Source organism: Hippocampus bargibanti, linkage group LG03 (assembly GCF_051943395.1).
Source record: "Hippocampus bargibanti isolate YZ-2025 linkage group LG03, ASM5194339v1, whole genome shotgun sequence".
NCBI lineage: Eukaryota > Metazoa > Chordata > Actinopteri > Syngnathiformes > Syngnathidae > Hippocampus > Hippocampus bargibanti.
This window is the reverse complement of record NC_142736.1, coordinates 20,077,506-20,092,408: the sequence shown is the minus strand read 5'-3', so window position 1 is coordinate 20,092,408 and position 14,903 is coordinate 20,077,506. Positions and strand designations below refer to the sequence as shown.

Below are 14,903 nucleotides of genomic sequence, written 5' to 3'. Positions count from 1 at the left end.
GGTGACATCACGCCAAGATTTCTTGCATTGCTGAAAAATCAAAACAATGGCTTCAGATTCTGAGAATATGCTTTCTTGTTACACATCCAGTTATGAATATGATTCAAATAGTTCTGAAGAGGAAAGCATACAAGTTTGCAATTGATTAAATAATTTTTTCCGTGTTATTTTGAGGCCAACGGGTGGGGGGGGAATGTCGCACCCAAAAATGGCGACCAGCTCCCGTGAGGAATGAATCAGCCTGTTTCCACAGGCTGATAAATTCCTTCCATGGAGCTTGGACGCCCTCTTCTGGCGGCTTTTGGGTGCAACATCAAGGTTTTCAGACAAACAGTACAGAAAAATACATTGACGTGATGAAGGACTGCTACAATGTGTCTTTTTGGCGGTCGGGGGTCCTTTCATGACGTCACGTACGGACTCGTCACCAACTCAAAAACAAGACTTCCTGAATAGTCTTAAAACGTAAAATATAGCTATACGCAGGTGGAATCTTTGTAAAATACGCTCAGTAGAAGTCATTTGAAGCCATTTTACAAATTATGGACACAACTTGTCCGGAGACGTCGGTTGTCCTTTAAGAGATATGACACACACACGCATACACACACATTCTCGTGTAGGATACAATAACCAGCTAATCTGAGTTAGATCAATACCAGTACAAATCTTTACTGTTGAGTATTCACCGATACCACGTACTGACACCAGTAATACTTTTGACAGGTAACAGGTATTTTTGATCAATGTTAAAACCACTAGTGTAGTGTCCACTCCTGATGACCAGGATTTACTTAATTTAATACAGTGATACCTCGGTTTACGAACCCCTTGGCTTACAAACATTTCGGTTTACGAACGTTACATTTATGAAAATTTTACCTTGGCATACAAACTTTACCTTGGCATACAAACTTTTTTCGTAGACGGAGCTGCCTCAATGAGTGATGTGTCGTTCACGAATGAGCCCGTTCTTCTAACAACAAAATGGCAGCCGACTGTTTTTGTCCTCTATTCCCCGCCCCCAGTCTTCAGTTAAAGCCACGCAGCAGCGAGGGGGAGGTGGTTTAAACATTAAAGAGACAGGAAGACGACAGTGAGAGTTTCAACTTTGATAGTTCAAAACTAGAGTGTAGACTGCAAGGTTAAAATATCCCATCAATAATGCTCCACAAACAACCCGCACAAGCCAACTGTACACTTGATGCAGAAAGCTATCAGCCCAGCTAAACAGATCACAATTGATGAAGAACTAGATACAATTATCGCAGTGAAAGCACCTACAAGGGATCATTCCTGAAGATGGTGCAAGAAGGTTACGTTCCTCCTCAAGTGTTTAATGCATTACAGTACAGTTTATTTCTTTAATTATACGGATTATTCTCATTTTAATGGTTTCCTATGGGAAATTATTTTTTGGGATACACACTTTTCGCCTTACACACTCTGTCTGTGAACCAATTAAGTTTGTAAGCCAAGGTATCACTGTATTGCGGTTGGCATTCGCGAATACCCGGTGTGATACCTGCCGTCTCTACTCGCCGGTCTCTAACCTCAGCTTTTATGTGTATTTAGAGAAAGCATTTACAGGTTGCTGCCACAAACAACACCTGAGAACATTGCCAAAAACCTGGACCAGTACACCATCGACCCAGCGTCGCGATACCCCAACCTTATCTCCTCGTGTGTCAGGCCTCACCAGGTGCCAAAGAGAAATTCCAGTGTATTTTGCAGCTGAGAAAAAAATATGCTTGCGTTTATTTTTGGAATGTTTGCTTTTTTCAGGTACGTCACCTGTACTTGAACGGAGAGCTGAATTTGTGCTCCCTGGAGCGTTCCGCCACCATTCGGCGACCAGTAAATATCTGCAGACGAGGTAAAAAAATGCATTGAAGTGTAAATTTAGCATTGTCACCTGACTTTTTCTTTGAAGAGTTTTATTAAAAGCTAAAACTAACAGGCATGCAGAGAGGAAGTCATATTCTGTGGTTTGTTTTTACACATGGGTTCACTGCAAGTAGGAAGCCATAAAATGGGAGTTACTGTGCAAAAACATCTGACTGGCCAAGTTCAGAGTCACTTTTACTTCCTGTTTGAAAACTGAAGAAATCGTTTTATTTAAAATCTGGCCTGAGATGTGAATTCTGAGCGAGTTCTTGATCTTTGCAATCACTTCCTGGGAGTGGTGCCTTCATTCTGGTATTTACCCGCCTAGACTTTCATCGTGAAAAGCAACTAATGCTTGTTTCTCCTCCGTAGATTCTGAAATCAGGCCGGCGAGGCTTCTCACGTGGTGGCAGAAACAGACTGAAGGTTACAGGAATGTAATAATCACAGACCTGAGCTTCCCTTGGAGTAGCGGCCTCGCCTTGTGCGCCTTGATCCACAGGTTCAAACCCCATCTGATGTACGTAAACTGTCAGAAAGCAGCAGACAAAATTTATTTTCCCACATTAAGGCTTTACAACTAATTCTGCTGTGTGTGTTATATACACTTGGTTCTTCTGGCAGTGCTTTGTTCCTCTCTGCATTACTGCTTTGGATGAGCCCATTTACAGAACAAATTATATCTTCTCCTGCTTAAATTATTGCCTTTATGCCATTTGCCACTGCAATTTCATGTGGTCCTGCAAGTTTTCATGAACGCGCTGGCATTCATCCCCCCTCCCTCTCCCTGTCTCCCTTTTCCCCTCTCTTCCTAATGTACGCCTGTCAGCACAGTGGAATTTTGCAAAGTGAATAGGTTTGTGGAAACTACAGAAAAAAAGGAGGAAACGGGGGGGGGGGGGGGGGGGGGGGGGGGGGGTGTTGTGTTGTGTTGTGTTGCTAGGTTAGGACCCTCTTTCATGTTATTTCTGACTGTGTCTGCACACTGTCAGTTTTGGCTGAGATGCTCAAGCTGTTTCTGGACTACCGTTAAACAACATGGTACAATGTGATTTTTTTTTTTTAAATATTTCGGAAAGGTAAAGGGGAATAATGTTAACAGTGCAAAGCATCTTCTCTGCTTGTATTGGAGTGAACTGAATTCAGAGATTTGTTTCTGATTACATTAATACGTTGAAATCAAGTGCAATAACTGTCCCATGTGTAATCAATTTTTCACAATTTCAATTTTCAAAGTTTAGCGAGCAAGATATGCCTACGTCTGTGTAAGCTCTCAGTCGTACAGGAGTTTGCTGACAAAGTTTCTTGGATAAGAAGCGAAACGTCCGACACCATTCAAAGAAATACAGATGACGGCTAAAGAAACCTTTTCATCCAAGATATGCCTACTTTTTGGAAAATGCAACCTTCCCTTCAGATAGTCCACCAGGGTGGCCACTTTAAAGTTACATTGACAGTCAGTATGTGCATGTCATACAGAAAAAAATTAATTTAAGAGCACGGCGTGGAGGGATTCTGATGTCACATCCAGCATGTGGACAAGGTCTCAGTGCTATCCTGGCCGTTCTTTGATGTGTCGGGACCCGATGTTGAGGTTTGAAGTGGATCTATTTCGGCAGCTCAAACATAGCGTAATGTCTTGGCCTGAGACAAATGCTTGACGAAATCGTCTATTTTTCCACATTGTTGTGGTGGTTCAACAAGGCTACAGCATTTGAAGAAGGAGACAAGGGCTTAACTTTTCAGTTTTTAAGGTTCATTTTCCTTCCTCATTCAAAAAGAGTTGAGAATGTTCAAGTGGATCTTTTTCGAATCTTTGTGCACTTTATCCTACACCCAGTTTGCCTTCAATCACTTATCAGGCCATTTTTTTCTTCACTTTCCTGGCTTATTCAGACCGTCAATGATCATTAATTATCTCGCCAACTCCCAATAAATACTAAAACACGTGCACAGGGACACACTGACTTGAGTATACAGATCGGAGCAGCAGGGAAACATCATGACATGTACACGATGAGCCTCCCCCACAATTTACTATCATCTTTTACCCCCTCAGAGACTTTGAGTCATTGAATGAGGAAAACCAGGCCGACAACCTCCAGCTGGCTTTTGACATCGTGGAGCGGGAGTTTGGGATCAGACCATTCGCATCTGTGAAAGAGTTGAGTGGCTCTTTGGAACTGGAAAAGACCAAAATCATCAACTACCTATCCAAAGTCTACGAGCTTTTCCGAGGGACACCTTTACCTGATGCAGGTAACAAACTCCAACTATGCCATGTTCAATACATATTACAGTATTTGTACCACACCTTGCCACACTATAGCCCAGTGGTAGGTGCAAGGCCTTCTCTGCTGGCCTAAAGAATCTTAATCACAGACTGATGTTAATTATATTTTGTCCATCAATTTTTATTAAATAATTCCAAGTTGTCTTCCTTTCATTGCTTTTCCTCTGTTGTTGCTTCAACCAAACAAATTTTGAGTTGGTGACACCGAGGCCTTCTCACAGGCCATATTTGCCAGCTAATGGTACCCTCCAGTGGACCTGTAGTAAAAATCACATCACACTTTTTATAGTCATAAAATATTTAATTCATTCACTGCCATTCCCGAATTTATTCAGAAATTGAAAATATGACATGGAGCACCATTCCCAAATTTGTTCAGGGTGTCGATGAAGCGCTGGTCAGATCTCTGGCCCGCAGTTGGTGATGTCACGCCAAGACGTCTTGCATTGCTGGAGAATCAAAACAATGGCTTCAGATTCGGAGAATATGCTTTCTTGTTACACATCCAGTTATGAATATGATTCAAATAGTTCTGAAGAGGAAAGCATCCATGTTTGCAATGGATTAAAGAAGTCCTTCCGTGTCATTTTGAGGCATCTGGACTGCAATGTAGCGTCCCAGAAAAGAGGCACAAAATGGCCACCGAGCTGTTGTGAGGAATGAATCAGCCCGTTTCCACAGACTGATAAATTCCTTCCATGGAGTTTGGACGCACTCTTCTGGCGGCTTTTGGGTGCAACAAGAGGTTTTCAGACCAAACAGGCTGCTACAATGTGTCTTTTTTTTTCGGTCAGGGGCGTTCCTTCCGTGACGTCACGTACGGACTCGTCACCAACACAAAAACAAGACTTCCTGAATATTCAGCGCGAGTCTTAAAACGTAAAATATAGCTATATGCAGTGGAATCTTATTAAAATACGCTCAGTAGAAGTCATTTGAAGCCATTTTACAAATTATGGACACAACTTGTCCGGAGACGTCGGTTGTCCTTTAAGGGTTGGATTGAATCAGACTACTGCACTACTGACGGTTTAGCTGTGAAATGCACGGCTCGCTACTGCTATAACCATACCAAACTATACTGTACTGCACTGTAACATACTGTCCACCATTTTGGTTGACCACCGTAGCCAAATCAAATGACACAATACCACACTTACCCTATGCGTTATCATCACTTCGACTGAGCAGTTTGTTGTAAGCCGCCTCTGTTGACATTTACTGTTTCTTGTTCCTGTCTTTACATTGTACTGCCAAGTAACTCCGCTTGAAGAAAATCTATTCCCTTTTCAGTTGATTTCCTCTGTGTGTATGATGAATTCCAACCAGTCAAGAATGCTGTAATGTGTGGAATGTGTATTTGTACCAGCACTGTGAACAGCTGTGGACTGACTTTCTCAGAAGTGGCCGCTCACTTTATTTTACTTCAACCACACATTGATGGCACTCTTACATTTTGGTTACATCTTTCGAATGAAATGTTTGCCAGTATCAGTTCACTCACTCCAGATTTCTTCTGACTCTAGTCTGTGCTCATTTGATGTTTATGGTTCCGCGATAAGTCTGAGAGATTTGATTCAGTCACATGTTCCCGCAGGATCCAGACGAGCGGATGAAAATAGTGAAGATTATCCATCTAAGGAAGTTCCAAGTAACAATAATTTTCTTAATCTTGCTCTGCCAAGGAAACGAATTCCAAAGGTATCATTGTTTTGCATGCTGTATTGAGTACATATTTAATATTGTCTGTCTTTCGTCATGATCAAGTCATTTAAATGTATTTAATTGATAATGAAACTCATCATCTTCTAACTTTTGTCCACCTCCGCTGGATTTCTAGAATGACAAGAAGACAGATGGTACGGACGCTATTTACAAAAGGAGAAAGTTTTGCTCTTACCTGGAGGAGGTTTGTTTAAATCATTATTGTAAAAAATGTTTGGAATGCTCATTGAAAGCAAGATTTGCCTGCTGTAAGGCTGCAAGTCAGCAGGACTGGCTTTTGACTCTTTCATTTCCTTGTCACAATGGTAAGAGGAACCATAGTTAAAAGGCTGCAGTATTGTTGCAAGCACATTTAATCGTTATCGAGTAGAATTCCCGCGTAGTCGTAATCATTTTGTTTTCTTTTGTTAAAAAATGCATGAATGGAATGCTTAAATACAGAAGAACCTTTTGTCAGTTTGCCAATTATTTTTTCGGTTGTGGCTCGAAAACCTTGTGAGGGTCCCAGCCAATAATGTGTCACTAACTGCGGCAGCAATTTGTTGCTGAAATGGTTTCCATATGAGGCATATGATGTAATGTGATGTAAGAAAGATGTAAGTCACCTTGGAACCCAATATTGCACAAATGACAGATGCCATCAAATATTTTTACCGGTGCATGTATGTGCGTGTGTGTGTGTGTGTGTGTGTGTGTTCACAGATTTCTGCTTTCTTTCAGGCCACTAATTTGTCCACTCCAGATACTTCATTATGGGATCAAAGGCAACCCAAAGAGAACAAAGTGCGCTCAATGGCTACACGGTTGCAAGCCAAATTTGAGAGCACAACGAGCTACAGCCAATGGAAACAGGTAGAGTCAGCTGTTTAATATATTATTAGGATGATTTTAAATAATTGTATTTGCACAGCAATTTTCCATGTTGTCGTTTAGGGAGGCAATACTTGTCTAATGATGTGAGTTGGCCCTTAAAAAGTCGTCAGTGCTTTCTCTGCCAATAGTTTTCCTTTTTCAACTTCTGAAGTTGTTTTTTTTCCTCCTCCATCGTTTGATGCTATCAATATTTTTATTTTATATATTTGCCTTTTTATTAACTCTCTTTCTGCCAAAACCCAGTCAGGCTGTGAGAGTTCTTCCCCTCTTCAAGCTCTCATCTCTGCTGAGTGCGAACGCTTTAAATTATCGCCTCCCATCCCGCCCAAGCCTCCACCTGAGATACAGGTAGAGCCATGAAGCCAGATTGCAGTTGGAAAACACAAAACAGTCACATTTACATTAATGCATGCCGCAAAAGAGAGAATGCAACCTCAAAACGGAATCCATCTTCTCACACAACTCCCAACCTTTTTTTTAAATCTAAATACAACAAAAATAAGATGAGATGACATGCATGAAAGCAGTGGTATTTTTGAAACAATACTAAACATGACACAATGAACCGCAACGTTCTCTGGTCGCTATGGTAACATTTAAGTGTCTCCAAAAATAAGATACAAAGTGCATGAAATGTACGACTCACCACCACTGCATATTATGCAGAGTGGGCTTGGTATGGGAATCCCGTTGACAGACCGGACTCCGCATACTGCCTATTATTAAATGTCACCATGTTTTTTTTAAAAGATATAAGCTCCTCTTATGTCTCCTGGCTGAGATTTTTACCCTGGATCGCAAAAAAATCCAAAGATGTTTTTTCTACTCCTTTTGTTAGCTTCTGGATTTAATTTTGGATGTTAATGCCAGGTGTCCGAAAAGCGCACCCATTTGTAGACGGATGGAAGGAATAGAGAATCCGATATTATTTTTTAAATACAACATATTTCAGATTGCAAAATAAATTCAATGGAAGTAATGGCAGTTAGTTATTCTTTCTTTGTGGCCCGGTACCTTATGACCCTGGACCGGTAACAGCCCACTGTCCGGGGCCTGAGGAACTCTGCTCCAACAGACAACATGAAAATATCCGGATAACAACACATTTCCCCACCATTCAGCTAATTTAGAGGAAAATGCTCTTTTTTTCTATTTTACATTCTTTAGCCCTCACTCCCTTTACTTATCAGCTTCCATCATTGATGTCATTGAAACACCGCCTTCCAGAAATTGTTTGCATTGCAATCTGTTCTTCTTGGATTCCATCACTTAGGATCTATTAGTACAAAGGTGGACAGTATGCGGTCCTTACAACATTGTTAGTGTGTCTTATCGGTTCAAACTTCAAATCAGCAGGGGGTTGTTAAACCCCAGCTCTCTGCATCCACTTGCAGTGGTGGTCATGGCTCGGGGAGGTGGACTGACCGCTTCTTTTCTCCTGTTTTCCCCCTTCTTTTGTAATTTGTCTGATGGTGCACTATCCGATGATTATACCTGAGGTTATTATTACTAACATGCAATATGGTATTGCTGCAGCCTCTCAGGTGGGATATAATCATCAGTAGTTATAATAATAATACAGTAATAATCACACATGTCATTTATAAGTGCCTTTCAAAACTCTCAAGGTCACTTTACAGTCACAGGATAAGTTTTTCTGTGGGTGAGCAGCGGCAGGCACACGCGCCAGCATTCATTCAACCTGGAAGTAACTCAAATAGATGGAAAGTTAGTTAACTAATAGATAGCTAATAGATAGCCAATAGATAAAGAACTAAGTTCAAGATGAAATCCGAGTGATCGTTTCAAAATTTCAGTTGAATGAACTTGTTTTGTTTGTACTGTTGAAAACAAATAGAATGTATGATTAGTCCTCACTCTTAAATGTGTAGTTTCCAGTTAAAAAATGGACTTGATGTATCTATACACCGGTATACATTTAGTAATGGGTGAATCAAAACATTAAAGAAACAAATATTTTGTCTTAAGATTGCCAAGTTGATCCAAAAGAGCACTCATGCATTGAGCAACAATGTGCACAGCACCGATCGAAATATATCATTTGATTTTCATTTTCCCAGTTATCCCCAATATATGAAGTGAAGCCTTGAAACATAAACAACCCACGCAAAAATGTCACGTGTCCAGGTCTAGCAATGTGAGGAAATTTGAAGGTCACAGGAGACTTAATTTGTCCTTGGGTCCAACTCAACATTTCCTTGATGTGCATTTAAAAAAATGGTTTTGTCATTTAAGTGATTGGAGGTATTGTATTCATTTTGCATGAGGTCACGTAACCAAAGTCTATATTTTTTTACAAAGTTTTAGCCACGTTTTGATTGAGTTGATTACATCGTTTGATCCTATGATAAAGCTTAGCTGGCAGTAAAATTGCTGTGATGGATTATCACGCAAATCTGATTGCATAAGGAAACCAATCCAAATTGTGTTCCAATGCAGTTGTTTGTTTTTTTTTTAAATATATTTTTAGATCCAGAGCTGCAACATGATAGTGGTTTATATTGCTCACTTCTTTAAGGGATTTCTTCCAATCAATGTCCATCCAATGATGACCCATTGACTGAATAATCACTTCTTGAAGTCAGCTGGCAGAACCTCACTAAAGTAAATCAGTGGTGTTTTCATGAGTGTCAATATTTTAAGGCAAGTGGCAATTGAGACACCCAAAATTTCTGAGGCTCACCACTGTTCTCATCCAGAGCCAATTTATTTCCGTAGTCTTAGACCTATCCAGACAGATCACTCTCTAGCTTTATTCGTGGGACATTTTGCTCATAGTATGACGACGCCAGCAGACAGGTGAATTGAAATACGACATTGCAGGATAGGATAGGAAAGCCTTTAATAGTCCCATAATGGGGACATTTGCAATGAACTTATTCACTGCCATTCCTGAATTTATTTGGGAATTGAAAACCATGACGTGGAGCCCCATTCCCAAATTTGTTCAGGTTTTGTTTTTTTCTTGCGGGGGGAGGGGTGCATTTCAAGCTTCGGTCTGACCTCTGGCAATGTTTTTCACTACCACGAGGGGTACGCATTTACCTTTTGTGCAGCACCACCCCTTTCAATGCAGATGACTCTACATCCAAGTAATTTTTTTCTGATGAAAGAAGAGTGTTTAAGGTTTCTTATGCTGCATTGACCGTTTATGAAGTCCGAAAACTCAATATTCTATGGGTACTGCAATTTGAGTGAAAATGACCAAAACCCTGGCACTGGGGTAGACACATATTTGCATATCCTCTGGCAGTGAATGAGTTCACCGATTTCAGTCTTTGGACATTGATCTAGCAAATTATTCAACCTTCGGTTCAACCCCCTGGTGGCTTGAACATGCAACAGATATAATTTCCCTTTTCTAAAAAAGACTAATAATCATTCCATCAACTCACAAAAACACATAAATGACTTGATCATGACATGGAAGGACGATCTGGCTTTTGAACTTAGCCGCCACGATTTAGACATTGAGTCATGCGCTGAAGCCTGTAAAACCCACTGGTACAGTCCTGTCAATGATTGGCGTTCTTTAGGTACGTGACAGTCTGTATATCATATCATCACTTTTCAGTTTCAACTCGATATCAGACGGGTGGCACAAAACTTAATCCCCACGGAGCCTCGACTCAAAGCCCGAGAGCTCCCGCCTCAGTCGCAGTGCTGCTTCTCTACGGTGAAGCTCAGACATGTGGCTCTGACACACGAGCGGGTCAAGACCTCATCAGAACCGGAGAGCCAAGCGTGTTCTGTGCCCCCCGTCCACTCTGCGGTTGCGTTCATGTCCAGAGTTCTGCAGCGCCTCAAGGAGGTGGATGAACTCGTCTGTGAGGTGAAATGTTCTCTTCCTCTCTTTTTCAATGCAATTTTTCTATGCTGTGATGGAACTTCAAGAAATAGAGATTATATACAGTAAAGTCTCGTTATATCGATATTCTCGGGAGTCGGAAAAAATATTGATATAACCGGACTATCGATATATCCGATCCTGCGGCATGTAAATTTTCTCCTTGCGTTCATAGAAATAGTATCGTAATAAGCAGTACTATCGATATAACTGATATCGATATAACGAGACTTTACTGTAGTATCTGTACCTTGTGTAACATAAAGTCAGATAGTGAGATCATCCCCCATAATTATCCCTCCAGTTGGAACACGACAGGAGCAGGCCAGCAAACTTGGCACAAGTTGTGGCCGATTACGGGCTTAAGTTTGCGTGTGAGTGCGTATTTGTGTGTGTAGTACAGTTTCGTCAAAGCAGAACCTTACCTCTGGCTTTTGTACTGAATTACATTTACTGAAGGGAGACAAAAATAATGATCAATAGCTTGACGTAAAATGGCTTCATGAAAAAAATGGATCCATGAGGTCTTGGTTGTGTTTTACAAGATGGGCCATCTGTTCTTCCTCTGGTGATGTCATTTGCTCTTAGCATGTATTTGCAAGTTTTTTTTGCCCCCCCCCCCCCCAAAAAAAAAAAAAAAAAAGTGGTAATATGAAGCGCTTTGTCGTAAAAATACTGTTAACTCCTGTAAAAATTATGTTTGTTCACAAGGAACAATGAAAATATGCATAAGTGAGTTGAGGAGCTCAATTTAGACAACAGTAATACTTGGCTGCCATGTCCAGTCTATTTTAAACACTAAATTGTTGTATGAAGTAGTTGGAGACTTGCTTTTTTAAGTGCGGTTTGGCGCAGTTCCTTTTTCTTCGGAACTCCCTTTTCTCACTTGAGTCAAATTGAGCGACCAATGTCAGTTTTTTGTGGCTTTCTCGTGTTTGTGTTCAACCGCAGTTTGAATCTTCACATCAGGTGCTGTGTGAACATTGTCTTCGTGTCCTACACACATTTGTTTGTCAAATTTTTAACGGTAGAAAAAAACTTTGTTTCACTTTGTGGATGGTGATCAGTGTGTGTTGTTCCTGTGTAGAAGCAACTTGATTTTGTGTCATCTGAGACAAGCGGCGAGACTGATCTTTGGTTCCCGCTTCCTGTTTTAGAAAAAAGCTCAATCGCAACAAGCAAGAGAATTTCAGTCAAAAAGCATAAAGGAGAAAGCGCTTCACCTCAGCAGTTTGATCTCAACAGACAGCTCTGTTGTTATCAAGGTGACTATCGCGTGCTTGCTCGCCCTTTGACCCCTGCCCCTCCCTGGCTTGTGTTTGCGTGCATGTTTGGACACATATGGCATGTGTGATTATTTTATGTTCAAAAATCGAGATTACGGTTATCACCACCCTGCTGGGATGGAAGACTTTTGAGCATGTGCAAACAATTGCTTCCGTGAAATGTTGCATATTTATTGCGTTGCTGTGTACTCTTTATCCATTGACTGCTTCTTAAAATGCAGCACTGTGCACATGTTGGCTTTGCTCTCTCATCTCTTTCTGCACGTGTGCTTTCCATCAGCAGCAGAACCTCATAAAGGAGGAGAATGTGGTGTGCGTGCGCTCGTGGTTTCCTTGTGGTTTCTACTCCACCCATCTCATACAGTGCTATCAAGCAACATCATCCAAATGTCTAAGCAGTTTTCCCGGGTTTCACTTGTACATGTTCGTAGTTTTGCTTATTATTCAGACTGCTAATTCTACTTTTGATCGAGTGGGAAACATAATAAGAAACTACGTATCGGCAAATACGTTTTCCACTCATGGTGAGCCAAGTTTTTATGTTGATTGATGTCTCCCCCTTTTGTTTGATCTGAGCATGCACAGTGTGGCATGTAGTTTCACAGTCTGCCTGAATTTGTTCAAAGGGCTTATTTTGGTCCTTTCACCAAAAATTACAACACACTGCAATTGAAGATCATTATTCACACATTTTAAATGTGTTTCAATAATGGTCAACGTCTGCAGCAACAGCCATCAGGTTGCTCTAGTGCAAAATTCTGATGAGTTTCCTAGTGTAACTGGCGGGTATATTGTTATTGGTTGCCGGTGTAGATACACCTAGCCTTTATTAGTCTCTCAGTGGAGAAATTTACATTTCACAGCAACAAAGTCATGAAAGAAAGCGTAAACGAAAGTAGGGAGTAGAAAAAAATGCAGGAGCAGCTGAAAGTGACCTTGAGAGTTTTGAAAGGCGCTTATAAATGAAATGTATTATTAATCTTATCATTAATTATTATTTTGTGGACCGGAAATGTTCCATTCCACATTCCACTTTATGAAAGCACTGAATGCACTTTAAAAAAAATATTTTGAAGAAAAAAATGGAATTTCCAGTCCCTTTAAAACCCATACGAAACAGCATATGTTTTCAAATAATATAAGAGATATAAAATGCAGTACAGTATTTTGTTTTACTACTTTTTATTTCCTTTCCTCTTCCTTTCATAACTTTGCTGCAGTTTTACTTCCGGGCCGCTGCTAACCCCACCAAACCGGTTTGTTGGGGTGAGGTTCAATTTGGATTGTTCGTACAACAGCCTACTTAGGCAGAACAATCAGTGGAATGGCAGGGAGTGGTCCTCTGCTCTCCCCAACCTGAGAGCAGGGACCTATCATAGCAGAGTCTGGCACTGCCATGTCTGGACAGTAGGGATATATATATATATATATATATATATATATATATATATATATATATATATATATATATATATATATATATATATATATATATGTGTGTGTGTGTGTGTGTCAAGGAAAATGACTCTTATTGTGGTTTACATGGGACAATTTAAAATTTTGGTTCGGACTTTAGCAAGCATCATGGCACTTGACATGCTTGACTCGCTTTCACGGGCCAAAAAGTGATGTGGCGGACCCGATTTGGCCCCCGGGTCTCGACTTTGACACCTATGTTCTACAGTATTCTCTGGTTCTTTAAACCCTTAGAACAAAACAAATTAACATCCAACTGCACTCACAGTCATATAATGTATTATTTATCCTCTAATAAGAATGACTCATTAGTGTCTTAAATGTTGAGCTCATGTATTGAAATGTTCTTAGATTTATATATGAAGTTCACATTCCTTTTAATGAGGTTAAAGACATCTTAAAGTCATCCTTCTGTTCTTATCATTGGTGTGTGATATGTTTCTCAGGGCGGCTCGGTCCAAAGGGCGTTCCCCCAGTCGGCTGAAAAGTGCCACTCGTGCGAGCGGCGTGTTTATTTCGTCGAGCGGATTTGTGTTGAGGGCTTCTACTTCCACCGGGAGTGCTTTCGCTGCACCACCTGCAGCTCTGCCCTGCGCCAGGGATCACACGCCTTTGACTCTCAACACGGTACCCACACCTTTCACTCATAAAGAAAGTCTGAACAAAGATAATAAATGCTGATTTTTGCTTGACACTGTCAAAGTGGTGCACATTTAACATTGGTTTTATATTTTGGTCTCAGTATGCGGTGTTAAAAGCAGAAATACTGTATAAATGATCCAATAATGTCAAAAATATAAACACTATCATCTTGATCGAGGCAGAACCGCTGCTGATTTTCTTCAGAATCACTGCAACAAGTCTGTTTCGTTTTCTTAAATCAAATCTGCACTTGTGCTGCACGATCCATTGGGGAGGAAGCCTATACTTCACTCCTGATTGTCTTCATTAGTCACAAATGAATGAACACTTGACATTGCTTTTCTTGCAGTAATTGTGAAAATGTATGCACAAGGCTGCCAGAAAACTTAATTTGTCACCTTAATGAGCATGATTATCTTGTCGTTATACAGATTTTGTTTGATTATGCAGGTGCACCCAATGATTTGGTTGGGTTCATATTATCCATTTAATATGCTTCAACAGGTAAATTGTACTGCAAACTTCACTTTGGTCAACTTAACAACGGGACAAGCCTGCATCGGAATGTGTCGACGCGCTTGGTAAGATATGCGTTCCGCAATTGTAGATGTTTTCAAACGGAGCTGTCATTGTCAAACTAACCTTGAAAGTCAGATAATCACATGCTCTACAATTAAACCAGCCACATAGTTTTTCTCTGCGTCAGTCAGGTCAGCTAAATAATAATAATAATACATTTTATTTTAAGCGCCTTTCAAAGCTCTCAAGGACACTTTACAGTCACAGACAAGCATAGTTACTATAATAAATAAAATACAATCACAAAATAGAATACAATAAAGAACATACAATT

At 40.5% G+C, this 14,903-nt stretch overlaps 1 protein-coding gene across 10 annotated transcripts in view; it reads left to right on the top strand.

Annotated features, from left to right (window-relative positions):
- mical2a (microtubule associated monooxygenase, calponin and LIM domain containing 2a) overlaps positions 1-14,903 on the top strand; it is a 56,375-nt gene that overhangs the window by 26,850 nt on the left and 14,622 nt on the right. For 6 of the 10 annotated variants that reach the window (XM_088992479.1, XM_088992476.1, XM_088992478.1 and 3 more), the window contains 12 exons: positions 1,576-1,702; positions 1,786-1,876; positions 2,260-2,407; positions 3,947-4,146; positions 5,778-5,881; positions 6,021-6,089; positions 6,626-6,757; positions 7,022-7,126; positions 10,374-10,631; positions 11,804-11,911; positions 13,855-14,035; positions 14,555-14,631. In XM_088992479.1, coding sequence (XP_088848605.1) covers positions 1,576-1,702; positions 1,786-1,876; positions 2,260-2,407; positions 3,947-4,146; positions 5,778-5,881; positions 6,021-6,089; positions 6,626-6,757; positions 7,022-7,126; positions 10,374-10,631; positions 11,804-11,911; positions 13,855-14,035; positions 14,555-14,631 — 1,600 coding nt within the window. The remainder of the gene's footprint in view (positions 1-1,575; positions 1,703-1,785; positions 1,877-2,259; positions 2,408-3,946; positions 4,147-5,777; positions 5,882-6,020; positions 6,090-6,625; positions 6,758-7,021; positions 7,127-10,373; positions 10,632-11,803; positions 11,912-13,854; positions 14,036-14,554; positions 14,632-14,903) is intronic. The other 4 variants (XM_088992474.1, XM_088992475.1, XM_088992480.1 and 1 more) reach the window with 4 other exon arrangements.